Here is a 24244-nt window from a genome sequence, read left to right as displayed (position 1 = left end):
TACCGCTCGATTCGCGCGTGGTCATATTCGGCCCTAGAGACCAAAACCTTTATATACGGCCGTTTTAGACGTAACCGTCACTTTTCACCCCCTGTCCATCCCCAACGGTCCTACCCAGATTAACCCTAGATTTTCAAGACCCATTATTGACCCAAAGATTATGGAAAATCAGGATCCAAACAGAAAGGTAAATATTACTTACTATCTGTTATAAACCCATTTCATCATTATTATGTATATAGCTTGAATTTGATGCCATTTGCCCAACTCCCAGTTATTTATTGATTTTGTAAATTCATACCTTTGGGTGACCCGTAAAGACCAGTACTCCTTTATATTATATATCCGAGTGCCCCATAGACCTGTATACCTTTATATATATCGAGGTGACCCATAATTTATCATCTTTGATTTTTATTTGTTGTTGCTTTATATTGAACTCTTAATTAATGTTATAAATTTGAATCCTGATTTTGTATTTTGTCTGGGTAGAATTTAAAAAAAAAGAGACCCACAAAAGTATTCATTGTAACAAACTCTAAAAGAGGTTGAAACGTTACAATTAAATTATAAATAGGTTTAGTGCATTTCTTGTACAAAAGTAATTCAACATAGTAAAAGGGTAGAAAAGGACCAACAATATTGACATAGTTCTCCTTTGAAAAATTTGAGTCTTTAACAAACTTTCGAACAGCACTAATTATGCTGTTATATATATTGCATAAAACATACTTTGTTCAAATTAAATCTTTTTTCAAAATCAGATTTTGATAAAAATGACCCATCATTATGTAAAAGGTCTTTAACAATTTTCACACCTTTTTTGTACCATTCTTTATAAAACATAGACTTCTTCTCTACTTTAATGTTTGAGTTATGCCATATTGGAGAAAATATTATATTATTGTTAGATTCAGAAATTTGGTTAGAGTGTAACATTAAGCCAAGCATCAAAAGCATCTCTCCAAAATATATTATTGCATTGTTCTGTAAGTTTTTTAATAAAATTATCTCCAAACTCTAAAAAACAAACCCCTATGTCACCAAAGACAGCTTTAAAAATGCTCAACCATGATTGTCCCCCTTGCACCACTCTTTTGATCCAAGAACATTTAAGCAAAATTATAAAAAATTTAAAATTTAACATTTTCAGTTTGTTAATAGTTAACTTTTTGATTTTTTTTTTTTACAAAAAACATGATAAAACATTTAAAAATTCTTTAAAATTTATAATTATAGTATCAATATCATCATTTTAATATTTGATAGATATATGTTTGGTGGTTTCCTAAATTAATAATTAGAATAAACTGTGGGTTTATAGAGCCACCTTAAGACTAAACATCATTGAGATACTGTGACCATCTCTAAGGGCCCCTTTTAAATAATGGACAATGGAATAAAAACATCCGAGACTTATTGAGGCCGACTTTAGTTTGCATTGCGCATGTTTTTGCGCATTCTAATATAATACAGTTGATTTATAATTTTTATGAATTTTTTTCGATATCATTTATAAAATTGAACACAATAAACAAAATACAGATAAAAATATTTAGATTGTTAAAGGAAATTTTTATTTTTAACACGATTTTTACGTTGTGCGGTAGGGGAGCATTGCCATTGCGCTTTTATGACGTTATGATAAAATGAAGCTTTGTAGGAGTACGTTATAAGAAATAACATAAAAGAAAAAGTAAAAATTGTACGCTGTTGAAATTTTATATACAGAATGATGCTATCCTCGAGGACATTTTTCTCATTTTTGGAATGAATCCATTGTACCAATCATCATTCGTGATGATCCAAATATATAGCAAAATTTGGTGCATTTTAATATTTTGAGATGGCCCCCACTAAAAACCAGACGGTAGAATTTTGTGTTTTTTACATATAAGGTAGGAAATGATATGAGCCAGTGTATGAGAAAAGGGGTCTTATGACATAAAATTCATAAAATCATGTTTTGAGTGATTCTTACCGATGAAAACACGAGAAATCAGATGATATTAAAATTAATAGTCTAGCTTGGCTATAAACTCTTCATTTTGACGCTGCAATCCAGTCTATTTTATCATGATGTCAGATTTTTTGTGTTTTAACGTCAAAATCATGCATATCTATTTAACAGCATTTTAAAACTGGCAATGGTTTTCTCTGCAAAATGGCCTGAATAAATTGAGTTAATGTTATTTTTTCTTTACTTTTTTTTTCTCTTTACTGAAAACAATCTTTTCTAACCAATGTGTCAGAAAACCCAAATAGCACCATCGCAACATAACGTCTAACTTCTAACTGGGAAAAATAATATTAGTTTTTAACGTTTCGTTGGCAATCTTTATTCTTAGCTTGCTATATAAATATCTTTGATATCACGCATATTGTTTCTACCATTGATTTGCGCAATGTACAACTGGGGAGAATTTTGTTACATGTACTTTTATATATTTACCGGTTTATTAACATCCACAATGTATTTTCAATCTATTTCTTAGGAAAATTGATTGCAATTCATACAGCTATAAACTGATAAGACTGAAATCTATGCGATCCTGTTAAACGATTTCGGCGTATTATTTAACGCAATCCTTTAATTGAAAAAAAAAATGCTTTAATTCATTTAGCTAATTCAATATCGTCTTTATATCAAGTGCCACGGACCTCTTGTGTAACGATCTGATAGACAATAATTTTTAACTCATTTTTAATGGATAAGGAGGGATTCAAAGATATATGTAAATGTAAAGAAAATATGCTTTCTCTGGTTATAAACATGGACTATGAAGAAAGCAAGCATTGCAGAAAAAATATACATTTACTTAAATTTCTTCAAACATATATTTTTCTACAATGATAGCTAGTACCTTTTAACCCGCATGAATCACAAAATAATGCATTTAATTACGCTTAAATATATGGACAAAAAACTTTCTCTGATACACCCAATGTAACATGTTTACACCAATTCGTAAATTTATCCTTACGCTTCATTACAGTTCACTGATTGATTAATTAGATGTTGAATTTAAACATTGTACCTTTATAATCGCTTTTGGAATCAAAATTTGTGCTATTATTTAAGATACAAGAATTGCTCATGATACTGCTATATTGTACTGTTGTTTTGTTTTCTAATTTGATCGTACATTATCGTTTTCAGAGAGAGAGAGAGAGAGAGAGAGAGAGAGAGAGAGAGAGAGAGAGAGATTTTTAATGAAACTCGTGTTTTCAATTTGCTATAATGCTAAAACTTGAAATGGTTTTAAATAATTGAATTGTTTACTTCAAAATTATCTTTTAATGTATTGGCTTAATTTATGTAATTGTTATGCAATCTTTTCTTACATATTTTATGATGGCTGTGTTGAGAATGCCGTGCAATCATACAATAGTTCCCGTGCGATCTCTATAATTTCGTATTCAAATTAGTTAGGATTGATGTCGATCAGAACAGACACAAGCATAATCCGGTGTAACGAAGAATATTTACCCGGGTTGAAAATTGACCCGGGGGTCATTTTTTTAACGTTGAATATTGACCCGGGGTGTCATTTTTCAACGTTGAAAATTGAGACCAAAATCGTGAAATTTATACCCGGGGTCATTTTTCAACGGTATGAGAAAGATTTTTCTAAACTCTGATGACCTTGACACGTTGAAAATTGATCCTGTTGAGAATTGACCCCAACCTCAGAGTTTTGGTCTGAACTAGTTCTTACGTACTCTACATGGTTTAAATGTACAATCATGCACATATTTGAAAGTTTCAGTTTAAAAATGTTCATACTGTCCGATACATATGCGGACGTGGCTAATTTTTATCAGGTTGATATGCCCGAAAAATTATTTAATTTTGAAACTGAAAATATGATATCCATTTATTATTACAAGCTATGTAAATAAAGCTAAGAAGATGACCGTTTGCTTCGGAATGGAACAGGCGAGTAGGGCTAGAATACTTTTTGACATAGAATGTGTTTTCATTCCCTTGTGTGACAGAATTTAAAGTTTAAACTTGTCATAATCTCTGATAAACATATCTAATAAATGTATTGCCCGTTATTGTCACTTTTCAGGCAATTTAACAGAGCTCTATTCGACAGGTACCTGACGTTGTATATTTTTCTTATAATTGAAAATATATAACTTCTATACTTTTTTTTTTTGGGGGGGGGGGGGCGGGGGTAAAGGGTATGACGTCGCGCACGATACTGGTGTTACTTAACGTTACGCTTATAACGTCAAACGACGTACAAACGCAACGTCGCATTTTAAAGAAACTCAACTTCTTAATAGCCGTGAATTTTGAAACTAAAGTAAATACAAATGTATTCATATCTCCTGTATCTCCAGATTTGCACTGCAAGCAAGTTATGAATTAATGCACAAACATTGCCTGTAATATGGTAGTAAATGTACTTAAAATAAAATCACTATTTGCACGCCTGTAACTCAGGCAATATTTAAGAAATATAAGTAATAACTTTAAAAAGTGTATATCTTCATTTAAATAACTCAATCATAGTTTATGAAACAAAAAAAAAATTGGCAGATTGGAATGTGATTTCCTTTTAGAAAATTTCAAGCTGCATGGTATAAACTATAAATTTGATCAGCGAATTCAAAACATTCCACATTCGATATTGCACTTTTATCCCAGACAATACAGCTAAATGCACAGACACATGTATTTAGATAATATAATTATACAATCATGAAAAATTATATTCTGGTATATTATTCTATTTACTAGGTTTTACAATCTTTGAAGTTTATGTATTCGATCACGTACAATTCATTTTTAAGACATAATAATGTCGTTTATTGCATGCAATATGTTTAAATGGACACATTCGTCCAAAACAATTTTGGCCCGAGCATCTATTTCTGAACAGATATAAACTACTGCACTGGCTGGCACTACGGCTCTTCTCCTGGGTATAAGTTTGTATGACAGAAGATTCTTGTTATTAATATTGTCGTAATAAAGTCCTGTGATGACCTTAATACCAGCTGGAAGAGTTGAGCCCCAAGCGTCAGTGCTTTCGCTGTTTAATGTTTGAATTGCTTCCTGAACTTTTAGCAAGAAATAGTCATGGTCTGGGTCATCCGCATATACGGCAATTACCTGTCCTTTGGATACCATTTCGGACAAGGGCACCTCTTCGTCATCTTCTTCAACATCGAATGTGTTGTTTGTCTCCTTGACCATTTCATGGTGTTGAACTTGCCCAATTCTTTGAACATTTACACATTCGTGATAAATTTGTAAACTGCATTTTTCACAAAAGCAGGACAGTTCGCGTATAATGATATGGGGAGACGAGTTATCAACGATGACTTGATGGACAGATCTGATGTTTGAAATTGGTTTGAAACTTAAATTGCCTTCTCTTGGGATGAAATCAAGAAAACGGAAATTCCGTCTCCGGCAAACAGATTTTGTCCGCGTCAAATTCGAAACAGCAAATTCATACAGATCCCGGGCATTTTGTATATGGGCTTGTCCACGCAAAACTGCCAGATCTGCCTGTCTTTTTAACAGTCCTCCAATAGCATCTTGAGGTCCTACATTATAAACACAATCATGTAATAATACAAAAATATTAAATTTAAATTGAAACAAAAATGCTCATATATAGTAAATGCAAAATAAACTTCAACGCGACATGAATGAATTAAATAACGCACGTTTTACTTCTTTATCTTGTCAAAATGAAAGTAGTGATCAACAAGTGGCTTAATTAATGTATAAAACAATTCTGTTTTCATAAGAAAATGCTAATAGAATAGCTACCATTTACAAGTTTAAAGTACTTAGTTCGATCTGATGGACACTGTATTTGTATCCTTAAGAAGAAAGTGTGCAGAAAATATACATGTAAATACCTTTAGCATGTGCAGTCTCAAAATAATTTCTGGTAAAATGTTTGAAACCGAAATCCCGACTGGAGTTGCTGATATCCCCAAAGCAATGTCGACTCTTATATTGGGCTGCACATCCATCTGTGAACTCGTGCATGGTGTCAACCGGGTAGGAAATAGATGCCAAGTACTCGGATATTGTTTTACGAACTTCATGGACGAAATACTGGTCATGCTGTTGATCATCAATAATAACAAAAAAATGTTCAGTGATTATTTCTGGGTTTTGCTCAGTGCTTTCCACTCCATCAATGTTGGGTAGTGCATGGCGATGTATAATCGTAACGTGAACAGAGACTTCAGTTTTTTGAAAGTAAGCACTTTGAAGTTGTTTTAATTCTGTGCAACGGTAATTTTCAGAAAAGTCATGAACACAGATGCAGTGGTTGAGTGGAAGATTAGATGAAAGTTCTTGAAATTGGTTGTTTTGCCAAGTAGCTCGGTGTTGATGGAATGGAAACGATTTTAATAGTTGCAAAAAGTGTGAAAATAAATCACTGACTTTTGATTCCTTTTTAACCAGAACGAGTTTCTTTGTTGTTTTATTGCCCTTCGCTTTGATTTCAACTTTTCAAATTTTTCCCACTTGACTGTTTCGTCTGTCTCCGCGTCTCCAGTTTCTTTTGGTAATAAGTATAGTTTGTGGATACCACATTATGCACACTGTCGCTTCATGCATTGCAAAGTAGGATTTATACACAATGTGACATCCACCACATCGCTTATGGACTCGAATACTTGGACGTCAATTCCAATGTCATTTGCATTTGTTTTGATGATCTTTTTCCGAAAGTCCATACATGATTTGAAGGCACTCTTTATTTCAACATGATATCTACAACAGCATGTGTGTCTGTCCTTTGGGCGGGCCTGTCTAACAAAATAGGGCTTGCAATTTTCAAAGGACCTTTGACAAATTTTGATATCAGGATTTTCGCTTATGAAATCCAGGTAAACTTCAGTTTGGGTCTTTTCTAAAATATACACTGCGTGGCTCGTGTATAATTTGGGTCCAATTCTTTCTCGCTTGATATCTGCTTTATTTCCAGTCGGTCGGGAGATACCTGGACGCAGCCAAAAGTCGTACGCAAGTTGTTTAGTTTCCGTTGAAATCGCGTCAGTGCGCGTTTTTCTAAACGTGTAAGTCCAACAAGATCTTTCAGTTTTCAATACAGTGGTGCGAATTGTGTTTCCCTTACTTATTCGTCTAACCGGTAAACCAAGTTTTTTAGCTAGATTTTTTCGACATCTTCTTTGGGTCACTTGTTCACCACTTATTGATGCAACAAGCACGTTCATAGACGTAACCGAGTCTTTCGATCTTTTCATTTTGCAGCTATCAATTGTTGTTTTTAAATCTTGCAGAACCGCTTTTTCCGTTGATTTTTTACTTTGTTCTTCTGGTGATAATACGACATCAGCATCAATTAAAATTTTTGTCGTTGGAGAGTTTGAATTTTTCAAATATGCTGCTAGTGTAGCTGACCGCTTCTTTGGTGATTGGGGTAACGAATCCTTTAATTTTTTTAATGCTCTGTGTTTACTTGTTCTGTTTTTAAAAACATGTCTTATCATTTCATTTGAATTTTTCGTGTTCGCAGAGAGCTCGACGTTTTTATTCCTCGCTAAATTTCTATATTTTCTTTTTCGTTCTGTTTCCTTCTGTCTCGTTTCAGCTTGTTTTGCTCTGTACATGCGCTTTCTAATTGCATCAGAAGTTTGTTTATACTCAGTCTGTTTGACAGTTTTGTTTTTATGATACGATGCTAGCTTTTGTTGTCGTCGTTTTTGAAGTTTCTTATTTCTATAAAACTCTAATCTTTCTCGTGGGAACATTTTCGTATCCATGGTATCATTGTCATTCTTCTGAAAACCGCAACAGATAAAAAAAATTAAAGACCCTGTAGATTTGTAAAATCCTAAACACAAATACTAGTACCGAGACATATGGGTCGCCATGCAGGTTTCAATGATAATCCTCATTTCCTATCAAAGTATTTATCTAATTGATACAATAATGAATAAAACACGAATGCTTTATTTAAAAATATAATTCTGTAAAGTTCTATTAGAAAATAGCGGGCTGGCGTGGTTTTTGAAAGTGGGGCTAGACTTCTTGACAAACGAAAAAAAAGTTGGAGGGGGGATCTCTAAGTTGATTCATTTTTACATGTCTCTCTCCCCCCCCCCCCCCCCCCCCCCCCCCCCCCGATGCTACGTGACCTCTAGCAGATTTTGTATGACCGCTAATGTCCGCATTTAAATTACTTTAATATTTATCACGCGTGTAGGATATTTTTTTAAAAGGATGGATCGGTCTATAAAGATCTTGACTAAAATGGAATAAAGAGAATATGGGTAGAGTGTTAGGATTTGATTACATTACGTCTTTGCATCATCTAATTTTTTTAATCAACTTAGTCCAGATTAGAAAAAAACGGGTATTTGGCAGAAAATGTTATTGTTGCTATATAATAAAAACAATTACGAAAAGGACCCGCATCAAAACTTATATAATAATTATTTACCAAACGATTGGACGTTATCAGTTTTAAGTATATCAACGTCACGTCACAGTCACGGAGCGTCAAACATAAAGGGGGCGTTTATTTGGACATTAAATAATTTCTGTCTTCCTTAAACTAATATGAGGATTCATAAAGTTTTGATATGTCTCTGTAGCAAATTTTATGTACTTTGTGTCTGTTGTACTTATTTTAATAATTGCGATTGTATATTGCTTGAAATTTTGCACTAAAATCGTCAAATTGCTTAAAAAGTGCAGTATTTTTTAGATTGGGACAATTCACTGGACAACTTAAAAACAAACCTGCCTTATAAATATTGTTATTATAAAATAATAGTCGTTTGTATCTTATTATACAATACGTGTGCAATATATCTGTATCAAAAATAAGCAACTTACCTTCGTTTTAGACATAATATTGATGATTGAAATGTCAGTCTATCTGAATCTTCAAAAAACGGGACACCGAGTACTTCGCCATTTCAAAGGCTGCAATATTATATCTATCAATCGAACATTTGAAATGATTATGACGTCATACTTTGATATGGATGTTACAATTATATTCCAAATTTCATGCTGTTTGGCGCAAAATTGATTGTTTTATCAACCTGTGCATAAAGCGCATAGCCACTGAATGTAACGCAGGACATCCATATATCACGTCAACTACAGATAATTAAGACCTGTCATTCCTCAAAAAGTATGTAAAATTCATTTTATTTAAAATATTTTCATTATTTACAAATTTCCCTTGCCATTGATACCCAACACTTTCATATTTTCCTTTTAACGACTCTTCCTCAACCCCTCAAAATAATATTTAATAGCGTAGGTAAAAGAGACAGCAGTATCGTGCGCGACGTCTATATATATTAATATTAAGACAAAAGGATATAATGTCAGATACCTAATATGCTTAATTTGAAGAAGTATTTTCCTAACAAAATGATAATTGAATGGTTGTCATATTTTATATATATTATATACTGTATTATACATGCATACACAGCATATACATATTTACACGGTTTTAATTTTTTTTTATGACTTAACAATAATTTTTCATAAACTCGTCAGATTAATTTATTGAAGCACCATCCAAATTTCTGCATATGCAGAGTCATAGTTCTTTTTTTAAAATGCAATTTATTTCTTTTATTTCGAGTTTTCCCATTATTTAACTATAAATTAGAAACACAGGCAACTGACGTAATATATTTTCTCAAAATTTAAAACATATACCCTCTACAGCAAAAATGTTATCAATTAAAAAAAAAGTAGGTTTGCACCTAAATATACAGTCGGATGATGGTTGATCTAATTATATTAATGGTATACATGAAAAGGCATGCAAACAGTTAAATTTATTAAGATTACTCAAGCATACGATTGATAGATAAACACTTGTTAAAATTCGGCATTTATCAGACCTAGATTGGAATATGGTGATGTTTTGTGGAGTAGCTGTATCGAGGAAAAATTCGAATTGCTTAAACATGTACAAATTGAAGCAACTATGACAGTGACAGGGATCAGAGCTAATTCTTTTAAAATCATTTTATATAGTGAGCTTAATTTGGAAACCTTACAATCTCGAAGGGATAAACATAGACTTATTATATTCTACAAGATTATAAATGGTTTAGCACCACAAAATATGTTAGATTGAATTCAATCATAATTTCTAACTGAACATGCATATAATCTTGGGTCTATGAGCTTTTTTACTATCTACCACTATATACTTATTACAATAACTTTGCTCCTTCTACATGTAAATTATGGAATAATCTTCATGCAAAAAAGAAAATTTCATCAACTTTATCTTCCCTTAAGTCAAAACTTAAAAAACATATTATACCTAGAGCTTACAAACATTTCAGTTAAGGCAATAGGGAATATTTTTTTTACGTCAATTACGGAATAAAGCTAGTAAAGCTTATTTATTTAAGGATTTTTTTAACTAATGAGAGTCGATGTTTATACCGTGGGTCTGAATCTGAAGGAAATATTATTGTTTTCCCCGGATGGCCAAGATACACTTAACAAACGACGAACTTTTTAAACAACTTATTTACGTAAGTGTACCTTTTTATATGAACTATATACTTTATGGTAGTTCTGATTTTTCATAAAGATAAGATTGTTTCCCATGTTTATATTTATATTAGAGCCCCCAGACGTTTTTGATTCTCTTAAGTTACACTGTTTAAACCTATTTAAGTATTATACATGTATATTTACTTAATATATAGTTCCCTTCATTTACTGTTCTTTTCAAATGGGCTGGATCATGAAAATCTCATTCTTATGTTTGTAGCTCTGCAAGTATAAATGAAGGTGATAGGTTTGTTATTGTAGGTGTGAGTGACCTTGTCTACCAACAATATGTCATACAATCATATATGATAAATATTCAGATTATTATTTAATATTCAACTATCCCCTGTCTTATGTATATAAGACAAGTTTACAGAATATTATTGATATTATGTGTATACATAATATCAATGATATTCTGTAAACTTGTAATACGATATTCTTATGACCATAGATAATTTTTTTCTTGACTTCGTATGCTTGAAAGGGTTTACAAAGGATATGACTGTTATCCAATCCATTCATAATTAATTTGAACATTCCGTTCAATAAAACACGTTTAAATTAAATTAGTAATGTAGGTTGCTGTGATAGGAGGGTCAACAATATACTCCAACGCTGCTGTATGATCTTAATTCTACTACATATTTCTATTCAAAAAATATAATTTACCAATTTATTGACGAAAACAATTACTGTTAGTAAATTCATGTTAATTTTTTGTGATCAAAGCAATTTAGAAACTATTAAAGATAAATTATTTTATTGTCATCCTGTACAAAAATTAGGTTGCTAACTAGCTACAGATTCCATGAAGCAGAATTGTTTATGCCAAGAAAAATTAGCGATTTGATGATATTTAGTTACATTAGAGGTTATCCTAAAGGAACAAATAAAACACTAAAAAAGTATCAGCTTTCAAGATATAGTTACTACAGCATGTTCATGAAAGAGTACATGTTAGCATATAATTTTGTAAACTGTTATTGGCTGGATGGGTGTGAATACAAAATTCAGATAGTTACAGTTTTAACAAACTGAGTGGGTGCAAACAAAAAAATCTCAATAGGACATACTGTAAATTTTGTATTTACACCCACCCAGAAAATTTCCAATGAACAATGTCAAAGTTTCAATTTACTGGGAGAACGTAAAACCAAAATTCAACAATATGACGTATTGTAATTTTTTCAAATTATTTATATTTGTACACTTCTCCAGCGAATTTAAAAAAAAAGAGTTTTACTAAATTGAATAGTTTAACGTGTAACCATGTATACAAATATTCTTAAAAACATATTTTTTTTTTAAATATATAGATATCACACAAAACAGCAATTTTACGCGGAAAGTTTATTATGAATAAAATAGTTATTACATATTTAAAAGGATAATATGTAGTTCAAAAAATAATCGTTTAAGTCTCATTTTTACCCCCCCCCCCCCCCATCCCCGTTGAAACACGTATACATGTAAATCTAAAGAATAAATATTTGAAAACTGATAATTTTTAATTAAACAAACTCATAGTAAAATATTTATTCATTAATTTGTGTTTCTTTGCTGTTGAATTTTGAACCGGTTTCATGATCAAAATTCCACGATGCGGGTCAATTTTCAACAGATTAGGGTCTTTATTCAACACCTTTGGTCTCAATATTCAACGTGGAAAAATGACCCCTGGGTCAATTTTCAACCCGGGTCAAAATTCTTCGTTACACCGGCTTATAACCTAGAAATAACTGTATGAATCTAGGGCGCACTTGGTTTGTCAATACCTAACAACTGGTGTACACTTTTCTCTAATTGAGTGCAAAAGTATACACTTTAGGTGTACACCGTCTACACTCTGTACAAGGCATGTGTTGGAAATTACACACTTGTTTAATATGGCGGCAAAACAGTAAGCTGAGAAATCTGCAGAATTTCTTTTGTCAGCACAAGAAAGCTAGAGTTGATAGCCTAATTGTAGCACATATTGCGTGTATAAATATGAAAGTGTTCAAAGCATACTAGTAAGAAAAAATAAATTTTTTATACATATTTCAGTAAAACATGTTTTGTCAGCATAAGTCAACAGATACATGTATAGTGTACTAAGACGTTCGAAAAGATATAGTTTTATACGCTTTTTTTTACAATGCTTATGAATGCACTAGCTATGTAGTAATTTTGCCAGATTATACTTTTCAGTAATTCAGTAAGTAAATTCACTTTATGTATTTATTTTTTCGCTTGACAATAAATTTACTCTTTTGCTAAGCATTGTGTCTGTCCTTACTAAACTTATTAGCCATTTTAATAGCCTAAAGAAACGCATGCTGTATTTTGCATGTACCTGACAACTGGCAAGGGCATACCATGCAGGTAGTATAGCAATCGAATACAAAAATTATTATTTTCAAAAGCTATTAAAACAATTGTCTTAAAAATGGAACTCTTCGGCAGCTGCCACAACTTTAACGTCCATATTGATAATATACAATACACCAAATTTATCTTGATTGTAAGGTGTAAATCATCTATACATCAGGTGTACAACAGTGTAGACAAATCAAGCGCGCCCTAGATTAAACACGAATTGGAGCTTTGTAGTTTGTGATCTTAGAATCAACGCTTAATATGACGGCGCATTTACCAGATCTGTATTTTACTCACTTGAATTCAAAATACTGAATAAAAGTGATTATATTTGTTTAATTTACATGGTTTTCGAAGAAACTAATGATCATGTACATTGTAATAACCAAATTTTTTATAATCAGAATTATTCAAACAAGTTTTCTGATTCGTCTTCTCTTTTTCACTACTACAGTACTACTCTGTACTTGTCAGCAAAGGATTTACCCTTTCTACACGAAGTTGACATCAAATGCATTTTGAGCATCGTGTTTTTTTAAATAGTGTTTTATTTCTTTTATAGCATGAAAATATTTGTAGTTTTTTTTTAAAATCTAATAATTACAATACCGGTAGAAATATTATCAAACATGTACATGTGGTTACCGTTAACTAAAAGCGTATGTGATGCTCGTTCAAAAACTGAATACCTAAATTTGTCTTAAGCTCGAACGCGTTATATTTTTAGTTTAATAGCAAACATTAAAGAGGCTTTCAAGCATGCAGTGACACGGTGTATGTATTAATCGACCTCCAAAACAAACTGTGTTCGTTATTTCACAAACAAAATTTTAAATAAATTAAATAGAAATTTTGAAAATCCTAAGAATTGTGAAATACCATAATTATGTAAATTACGGATGAAAAATAATCAGATACTTTTGGTTTCTGATTCTTGGTATTTTTTTAAAAAATATTTATCAATTTTATTTTTCATATCTTTTCGCTTAGCAGAAGTATATAATGGTAACACATGTATACGGAAACACATATCTTTTATTCATAATCTTATTGCATGTAAACAGACCAACATTTTACTTTTAACTTATCAGTCATAATTTCTTATTCTTTCGTCCGGGTAATGCGCCGACACATTGAAGAAATGTCCTTCATCACGCCGCATTAGTCCAAATGTACCCTGTTTTTAAAGGGGGGATCAACTTTTGCATTTAATAAACAATTAAAAATTTTGAAGAAGGAGCAATTTGATTAATTGTCAATCCAATACCTAAATATAAATGGCAAATCTGATTTTCCATAATCAAGTATTTGACTGCATGCTATATAATTATGTACGATTTTATATTATAAATATTATATGTCACTGTTTGTAATATACTTACCATGCCTATAAACTCTTTAGCATTTTTGTTTATTTTTCAAATTTCTTATTCTTAAATTATGCCTAGAAACAATTTTGCAGTATATATAAACACAACACAATTTAGCACAAGGTTTCTCTTTACACGTTTATGAATTGGGCCTTCACCAACAGGTTGGTAGTTCTATTGAAATTGAAATTAATTCGAACTGCGTTTAACTTAAGATTTATACATTGTTTATATATACATATAAAATCCAGCAAAGAATAGTATACATATTGCGGTAAAAAACCTTCGCTATGCTTAATTTCCTATGTTACAAAAAGAAATAAAGCGTTACAAATTATAAACGACGTCGCGAAATGTTGCGGACGTTTATGACGTTTTCTCTGCATTATGACGTTATGTCATAAGACCCCTTTTCTCATACACTGGCTCATATTACTAATCATATATAACAATTTGAGAAAAAAAGCTATTGTAGTATTTTTTTAAAACTGCTTTGATGTGCGGAAAATGACAGTGTCCTATAAATTCCTATAGTAAATGTACCTCTATTTTGAGATGGTCCCTAAAAAGAACCAGACTTATTGGGGTTTAATATGAGCAATATAAAGCCAATGGGAAATGGTTTTTGGTCTAAAAATCGACTTTAAAGAGACCTTCACTTGACTTAAGGTTGCTGTACATGCACCCTTTAACCAAAAGCTATGTTTATGTAAAGAATGACCCAGATAGGGCTATGGGGAGATGCTCTGACAATTTTTTTCTTGCGTAGTTGATGTGACCTTGACCCATGACCTAGAAGGTCTCTCGAGGTCACTACACATCCTTAGACATAAGGCACTCTGTGGCTGAAGTATGAGCCTGATTGGACCAAGAGAGAGAATACCGTATACTGTAAACCAACTTTTATTATTGTGTGAGAAATTTTTGCTAGGTTCGTGAGAGCCTTGTTGTCGCGAATATTTCTCACCGCGAATCAGCCCTTGTTGTTTGATTCTTATCACAACTTGGGTCTGGATAAGGCTTGGTTCCGAAAATTAGTTGTCACGATTCAGTTTATGTCCAGGAAATTGCGAAATAAAGTCGCCGCGAATAAAAGTTGGTTTACAGTATGATCCAGACAAGGATTTTTCAGATAATTCTGTTATCACCTTAGTCTTAGAGACCTTGAAACATGGTCCAAGGTCATTGCACACCCATTACCCAAGGGCACTCTTTAGGTAAAGTATGCGTCAAATTTGGCCAAGGGGAGAGAAGATATGCACCAGACAAGTGATATCGGATGGATGAAAGAATGAACTGCAAACAGACTTATCACTTATTAATCAATATACGGTAATCGGACTTTCCCCAATCAAAATCCAAAAGTGAAAGTTACAAAACCATTCCCTATGCAGTTTCAATATATTTTATTGCAGCTGATTACAAGTCATCAACATCTTCTTTACAGAGTTATGGCAGCTTGTTCATTTTAGTTTAGGGTATGTTTGGGTAATTCTGGACAACAGGTAATTTTGGACAGAAAAAATGTCTGTGTAATTATAAATTATAGAAATTGTATGGTTGTCTGTAAAAATTTGTTTTAGAAATTTTACACATTGGAATTATTTTTGTCACACTTGCTATTTATCATTATGAGCCTTTGCATTTCATCAAAATTGGTTTTAATTGTCAACTTGTCAGCCCTCTTCCCCTGCCTAAAAAGTGATCTTGAATGTCATCCTGTCCTTAGTACTACATGTACTGAGTACTGGTATGCTACCATTAGTTACTAATCAATACATTTCATGTTGACCAAGCTAGCTTTATATGTCATATTGAATGTTGAAAAGAAAGTCAGTCCATATTATTTTAAATCTTTTATGTTTATTAGATACTAATGGTAAATTGAAGAGTGAACAAAACGCAGAATACTAGAACAGTGAGCAGCAAATAGAATTTGCTATAATTGAAATATACTATGTTTTATTTAAAATATTTGTGGTCATCAAGTTTTGTGGATTCTGTAAAATTCAGTTTCAAGAAAACATAAAATTTGTGGGCTATAATCTGATAAAATTAATTTTTTGGAAAATGCACTTTGGCAATGAACATTATACTTCATTGATCAACTCAAAAACGAAGTCTGTGAAAATTGACATTACCCGGTAAACTAAAATTGATGGAACCACAGTATAGATAGAACTTCCACACTTGTTTGCTGTAGATATAATATTTTGTTTCTGGTTAAAATATGCAATATTTTGTTACAAGTACAATTCTTTTTCGTTGTAGTAACCATATTTTATTTGCGAGTTATACTTATGGAAATCAAAGTCAATAAAAATTGAAATTGTTTCATTTGCAACTATTCAAAGAGTTTGTAATGACAAAAACATAACAACTTAAATTATCAACATACTTGAAAAGTGTACTGTACATAAAACAAACACAAAATATTATTTAACGTCTTTATTTATTCTTTGGTAGTATTTGGCTAAATACACAAACTCAACAGGATATTGTCATTTTATCAATCTTTTTTTTCTTGCAGGATATTAAAATTAACATTTTTATAACAAATAATGAGACATTTTATTAGAAAGTTTTTTTTAAGACGGAATATAAAGCATACGTCATGATTGGGTGGGGTGTAATGGGAAATATTATATAAATGTACTAAATGTGTACTCAACTAAACCAAATATTGCTGATCCTCTGATCCTCTCAACTTACCATATACATGTACATGCAAGTGCAGAAGTACAATAATGTATTCTTTTTTAATTCAACAAATATATTGTTAGAGATTCCCATTATTAAGTGTTTCTCTTAGAGACAGAGTTATTTCCCTTTTGATAACTGAAATAAATTAGAGCACCACTGTACAGCAGAAACTGTTGAACTCTGAACAAGTGAAATGGTTGACCGAAAAAACTGCTGCAAAACATCTGGAGTATATTGCCCTCTGAAAAAAATTAATAAAATTGATTAAGCAATATTGATTAACTTGGCTTTAAAGTTAATAATTTTTTTTAATACAATCTATTAATCAATTGTTAAATCATTATTAAACAAAATGGTAAAAAGAATAAAGCAACAAAAATAATGAAATTTTTTTTTGCCAAAACCCTGAATCAAATGCTACCATTTTCCTCTGTTACTTACAATAAAACTTCTTTCTCAATCCATTTACAGGACGTAAAAAATAGTTGGACTGCACTGGTCCATATGAGGTATGTTTTGTCCCTTAAGAAATCCCAGGACAATAAAATATAATCACTAATATCTGACCACAGCTGCGGTGAAAGGTTGTACACCTACAATAAAAAATCAAACCTGAGGTTAAACATTTACACATATTTAAGTCAAGTCATCGTCAATCAATTCGACTGAAACTTGTCACAAAATCCACAATGATACAGTGATAATGTCGAATTCACACAATTTTATATAAATCTTAATGTCAATACATGTACATGGATAAAGAATCTTGTAAAGGTAGCAATACCATGAGTTGGCTGAACTTACTGATAGCATATTACTAAAACCTGAAAATTTATGTGGAGCATCATGCTGCCATTATCCTACCAGTAGATTTACATTATTTTTTTCAGACTTATTTTTAATTATCCAGTTCTGAGTACATAAACGGAAACTGCAAACTGGAATTTTTCTAAGTCCAAGAGGGCATAACTCTGTCTTAAATTGCTTGATCGTATCCAAAATCGAACTTGATCTAGATAGTATTATGATAAATTAGTATACAAAATTTCATTTCAATACATGCAACTTCTGTGCAGAAAATGAACGGAAACTATGGTGAACCGACCGACCAGCAGACAGACGGACTGCAGCAAAGCAATATGCCCTCCCTTCCTCGAAGGGGGGCATAAAAATAAGTATGGTATTCTGTTGTCTCGTGATGGTCCAATTATTTTATTGATAAAAGTCTGATTTCCGAAAAACTAAATTTCAAAATAACCTGTGTAAATGTGTTTATTTTAGCTGTGACTTATTCTATAAATTTGAATAAGTAGCTAGTTTGATGAACAGCTGTTACCTGTTCAGTTAATTGAAGTAGTTTGATGTACAGCCATTGGCGCTGAGGAGTGGAGACCTCCCACAGGTACTGGGCTCCAGCGCTGACCTTAGTCCATCCAAGGGCCATATAGGGGGACACAGTGTTCACAGCCTTCTCTGTGTACAAAGGAACATTGACTCTCAGCCAGCTGTAAGAAATACAAAATAAGCCATTGATTTATCCCTTTTCAAAAAAAAATTAAACACCAAACTTTTATTCGCAAGTCAGAAAATTGCAAAACCCCCAAATAATTTTTTTTTTGGAGCTAATACTTACATAGTAAATATCTTTCGTATTTAATTCAAGACTATACTCATTGACTGGGTTACAATAAAAAGTTTCATCAAACCACTTTACCACTAGTCAGTCATAAGTTATTGTGAATAAAAGTTGGTTTATAGTACATAAAAAAGTAATATTTTCTTTTTAAATCAGGATCAAAAGGTACAATGAAAGAGTTTAAACTCTTTTCAAAATGAAAGTTTTTGTTAAAATGGAAATTGTACCGATAGATATAAATGTAGGTATATGTACTAACCTATACGCTATCATCGTATAATGTGAAAGTTTACTCCACACCTGCTCCATAAAGGCTAGTATCCCATAATCCTCAAGGAATCTCACTGTCCTTGAAGCTGCAATTGCAAGGGATCAAAACATTTTGAATCAAAATCAGTTTCTAATTGTTTTAAAACACAGATTAAGAAAAGGTGGAAGAGTTTGACTAAATGATCACTACAGCTGAATACTAACCTTTGAAAGTTTTGCTGGAGTAAATGTCGTATGCAATTATTGCGGACAGTGTGCTTATCAGAAGGAACATCACCCAGAACCAGGGGAAGTGAGTCTGTTCCATTTTCTGAAGCAAGTCCTATGGGAGGAAAATGACATAAATTTAAAATTGTTAATACAGTACATTATTCAAAGAGTATGTTTTAAATTGTTACAGTACATAATTCAAGATTATGTAAAAGGGTAAAATCGAGCAAAGATATTTTAAATTATAAGTGAATACATGTAATATATTGTGTATAAATGAACATAGGAAAGCTATTTAAGTAAGATAAATTCAAACTCTCTACTGGGCAGCTTTGGAGTACATTCTTAGATGCAGAATTTACCTTACATCATTTAAGAGCTTCTGAATTTCTGCATTTTAAAAAAACAACACTTTTTTTATGACCTTAAAGTGTAATTTAATGTACATTCTGTTATATTCAATTCTAAAGTAAGAGCTACATGTATTTAGATGGGTTTTATATAAGATTTTCTATTCTGGGCCCTAACCTTGCACACAGCAACACATTCCTGGTACCCATCCATGCTGTTTCTGCCCTGAGTGGCCAGTTCTTCGTTGGTAATGGAGAAGGACCTCAGGGTACTTTGGAACAACTTCTTGTCCAGCCTGGATCCCACCTTGTCCCAGTTCTGAGCCAGGTAGTTCAGCAAGACACTGAAGAACAATAAAAATCCTATAGAAAACAACACACAAATTGACTACAACTTCTTTTGTTTGTGCAATTTTAATAGACTCCTTTCAACCCACCTGGACTGTGGCAGATGCTTGGTGTACATCTGACACCACACAGCAAAGCACTGCTTATCAGATGTGAGACAGTCCACCAAACATGGCAAAATCTGAAGAAAGAAAAATTAAGTTCAGTTTGCATGCATATTGACATGAACATAAAGTCTCGTTGGGACAATCAGATTGCACTTGTTTAACGTTGTCTCTTTGCTAGAGGTCTTGAAATGCAAGGTATATGAATACATGTAGTATTTTGTAACATTTCAAATTACCAGATACTCAACTCGATATTACAACATAGTATTTTAAGATTTGTAGGAATTATGAGGTTTCTGGCCCCTGCTTCTACAAGTACTGACCTCGGCCTTCATGGTCCTGCTGCTCCCCGGGGTGATCCGGGTCAGGTAGGATGGGAACACCTGTCTGAAGCCATGGGTCTTATAATTGCTCAAAGCTATTTTCTGCAAGAAAAGATACAAATTAAAATCCCCATATATGTAATATGATGTCAAAAAAAAAAAAATCGTAGCAATTTCATGGTGCATGAATGACTCTAAAATGATTTCTAAGCACAAAATTTTATGGACTTGAGTACAGTTATTATGTTAAGCAATTTCAGTTGCAAGATTTTTTTATTTGTTTTTTTAAAATCAAATTACCTTCAGCTTTGGATACAGAGTTTGTAGTTTTTTGGCAAGATCTTTTGGCAGATTCTGGTCATTGAAGATCATGTCCACCAGGAAGAAGTACTCCTTCAGGGACATTTCTCCCGACAGCTTCTTCATGTCAGTGTGGGTCCTGAAATCAAATCAACATTACATTTCCTTCTAACATGTTCTTAACAATAATAATGTTATGCAGAACATGTTTTAATATGAACCCGATACATAGAGTGTTTATGGCATTTCAGATTTATTACCGGAATAATTCTTCCAGATAATCCACACAATATGGAGCCACAGGTCTCGACTTCAACATGGGCATCATCACCTCCATCCAGACTAGAGATTAAACAGAATTAGGCACATTAGAAATATCACACAGTGACACTTTCAAATGCTTTCTTGGACACATCCTTCATCATGTCCCTTGGTAGATACTTTTATGCACATGTGCTTGACTTCTTCTTTTTATTATTAATACATGTATCAATTTTGTTAGGCAATTGTGCAAGTTTTAATTATTATCAGAACTAACTGTAACTACACGTGCATATTCTGGATATTTCTTTAAGGTACATGTACTAACAGCAATTTGGAAAATGAAAATTTTCAGCACTTCCTTGGTGATCATAAACTTGCAAACATGTCTAATGCTCAAATAGAGCAAACAAGAGTTTGGACTTTCAGTGGGAAGTTACCATTTAGTTTGCTCATCAAAACAAGCTGTCAAAAATTGACCTCCTTTATTTTAATTCACTAAGAGAAATTTCTGACAAAATCAGAAAGTTTATTTCCCCCAAGATCTGGTTTGTTGTGTGAAATTGATGCTGTTTCAACTGAAATATACAGCCCTTGATGAAGTCAAACTATTGCCATTGCATTCAATGTATTCATATCCATTAGCCAATGATTGAACAGTAAACTATGAATGGACCTGGCCTTTAACAAATTGGAGCAAGTACTGCTCAAAGCCCAAGCTCTTGTTAAAATGGCTCTATTTCATCATGCACAATATTCTATAAATTGACATGACGTCTTCACACCTTTATCTTTACACCAAAGCAAGAGACGTAAAATAACCTTTCACCCGTACCTCTGAGTCCACTCCTGAAGTCCTTGTTTCCTCCCACCCCCAGACACCACAGAATGGAGAGACACCTGGGTAACTTGTTCTGGTGAGTGGTCAGCAACTCCAAGTACTGAAAAGGAAGGATTTGTGATTCACAATATACATGTTTACTAGGTAAAGGTTCATATAAACAAATGTTACTTAATTATCCAAGCAAATATTAATGCTCGAAAGAAACAAAGTACCCCTTAATGACCCATTTGTCAATCAGATATTGTATGTATATTTAGGGCAATATTCACCCTCTATGGATTAGCATGCCAGTAATCATAAAGGATAACATATGGACCCAAATTTCTGTATAATTTTGTTTTAATTTTACACCAGTGTGTAGCATACCTGCTGTGTTTTAGTCAGGGCAATGCTTGGCTTACTGTACACTAACAACTGGATGAAAATCCTGTATCCATAGCTAGAATTGCCTGAAAAAAAAAAAAAAAAAAAAAAACGTACTATATTGCATAAATTTTAGGGACAAGAATTCCAAGTTTCTGTAGATTGAGTTTTCCTGAACCATCAGTAAAGTTAATTTCAGTTTGTGAACTGTCTAAATGCAAAAATACCCTGTTGGGTTGAATACCTTTGTTCATTTCTGACAGCATAGTTGTAATACTGTGATACAACAGGTGCTCCAGAGTCTCGACCGATGCCTCCCGAATCACAGATTTAATCAAATCCTGGCATTTGTTAGTTAGGTGGCACATTGGAAAATCTGTGTATATATGCAAAATTATGTGCCGAAACTTGTAAAAAAAATATGAAACAGAGAAAGATAGTTTTGACTTGGAATATGAATAAATTTTTTCTTTGTTTCATGATGACATGAAAACATTTTGAGAATTTGATTTACCTTTAGGCTTGTTTTTCATGACAGGGTCAGGCTCAGGGCATTGTTCAAGTTTGATGCTCAATAAGGAGGCCAAATCTTTCAACCAAACCTCAATGTTTCCAGGAAAACTTGCTTTTGTTATAGCCAATGCAGATTCCAGGTCATCTTTCTTTATCTGTAAATAAGATTTGGATCATGTCAAACTGAAGGTAGCATCCTTGTAGCTTTTTATTAAAAAATAATTAACCACCCATGATACTCAATCATGTTTGTTAGTTGTTTGCTTGAACTTGTAGTTTCAAATCAATCTTGTCAAACCTAATGATTTAGAAATAATACGAAAACAGCATACACATCTCTGAATAAACAACAAAAGCTACTTTGTATTCGGAACTACAAACACTTTTTTTTTTTCAAAAATCATTATAAGGAATAGTTCTATTGCAGTACTGGGTAGTATTGGTTTTCAAAATAGATTTGAAAAAAAAAATCTGTGAAAACATGTACACCTGTTTACAACATGACATTGTCCCTGGGACATACAACTACAACTACTTGTCATATTTCAAGAAATAAAGTACCTCAGCAACTGCTGACAGGAAATCTGTAGGCTTCTTTTTCTCAGGTTCTGTCTTCTGCACTTTTTTCTTGGGCTGAGCTGGCTTTTTACTAGCATTAGCATGCCCATTGGTCTTGCTCGAATCTTTTGACTCTGCCTTGGCTTGTGCATTGGCCTGCTGTTGTTTCCTCTCTTTCTCCAGGAAAACATTAAACAGAGTGCTCGATTCCTGTAAAGCTGGAGCTGGAAAATAACACATCCATATTTTAAACTTCAAAAACATGATTGATTTGTTATGAATTGTTTATTGATAACAATAATTCAAATATACTTGTCCTTAAGTGAGGTATAATACCTAACATCTACAAATTCAAATATTCAATTACATCTGCATAATTTAAGACACTGTCCATCCACTCTTATATTGTTATCGTAAAAAAAAGGCACGATACAAGAGGGCCCATGCATAGAGAAAAAAAATCAACAACTATTCGATTAATGATTTATAAGCTGCATAATTGTCATATCAATAAAATAGTTTTCAGTCAACAGACATCAAATAACATTATCATCCAAGCGCCCTGTCTTGTGATGGCGATTGCATAACATGATTCAATCCAGATGTTCAAAAAACAATGGTGACGTTGACACTTGTTGATTCTTACCGTAGTGTTCTACTTTGGGCATTCCATCCACGAGTTTTTTCCTCTCGCCCCGACTAACTGGAGTGGGGATTTTACTTTTCTTGCCTTTCCCGACAACTTCCCAGTGAGGTGAAGCAGTGCTGGCCATTGTATCAGCTGTGAAATGAAACCGGCTTGTTCAGTTGTTGAATATTACGTGTTGCAACTTCCAGTGAACGTAAAGTAAAAAACCAAAACCGACAAATGCACCTTTTCCGGAATAAATTGCGCAAGAGATAATATATTTGAGCAATCTAGTAAAAAAAATATTTGAGATGCACGCTCAACATAAAAAGTTGAGTCAAACATATCATAAATTGAAGAATTGATTTACAAGATATCAGAGATGTTTACAAATTACGAGGAATTCCTGTGCATCTATGATTATAATAAGTGTTAACGTTATTTATTACTGAATAATAAAAATCAAGATGTTTCTGCAACTATGGTCATCAAATTTTGATAGACAAAGATAATTATAAGCAAGAGTAAAATATGCTTTAAAATG

General features: G+C 32.6%; 1 protein-coding gene and 1 long non-coding RNA gene across 2 annotated transcripts; one reads left to right on the top strand and one right to left on the bottom strand.

Moving 5' to 3' along the window:
* The first annotated feature begins 102 nt into the window (after positions 1-102).
* LOC136270271 (uncharacterized) lies at positions 103-17230 on the top strand. The gene is made up of 2 exons (XR_010708033.1): positions 103-187; positions 16157-17230. It is a non-coding gene; the product is annotated as an uncharacterized lncRNA (long non-coding RNA).
* On the bottom strand, positions 16720-23915 carry LOC105336437 (transmembrane protein 214-B). Its single transcript, XM_034456150.2, has 16 exons — positions 23719-23915; positions 23076-23296; positions 22516-22669; positions 22246-22377; positions 22005-22087; positions 21630-21735; positions 20794-20875; positions 20534-20672; positions 20234-20335; positions 19893-19984; positions 19634-19799; positions 19100-19217; positions 18885-18981; positions 18326-18494; positions 17431-17582; positions 16720-17230 (listed from the first exon to the last, which is right to left on the bottom strand). The coding sequence occupies exons 1-16, from the start codon at positions 23843-23845 to the stop codon at positions 17107-17109; spliced, it is 2064 nt and encodes a 687-aa protein (XP_034312041.2). The 5' UTR covers positions 23846-23915; the 3' UTR covers positions 16720-17106.
* Between the last annotated feature and the right edge of the window lie 329 nt (positions 23916-24244).

Source organism: Magallana gigas, chromosome 7 (genome assembly GCF_963853765.1).
Source record: "Magallana gigas chromosome 7, xbMagGiga1.1, whole genome shotgun sequence".
NCBI lineage: Eukaryota > Metazoa > Mollusca > Bivalvia > Ostreida > Ostreidae > Magallana > Magallana gigas.
The sequence above is the reverse complement of the archived record's forward strand: the minus strand, read 5'-3'. Positions and strand labels throughout refer to the sequence as shown.

Coding starts and splice junctions, on each gene's coding strand:
- LOC105336437 (XM_034456150.2), bottom strand. CDS start 23,845: ATGGCCAGCACTGCTTCACCTCACTGGGAAGTTGTCGGGAAAGGCAAG. Junction 22,670..23,075: donor TCCTGTCAGCAGTTGCTGAG/GTACTTTATTTC, acceptor TCTTATTTACAG/ATAAAGAAAGATGACCTGGA. Junction 20,673..20,793: donor TATCTGGAAGAATTATTCCG/GTAATAAATCTG, acceptor ATTTGATTTCAG/GACCCACACTGACATGAAGA.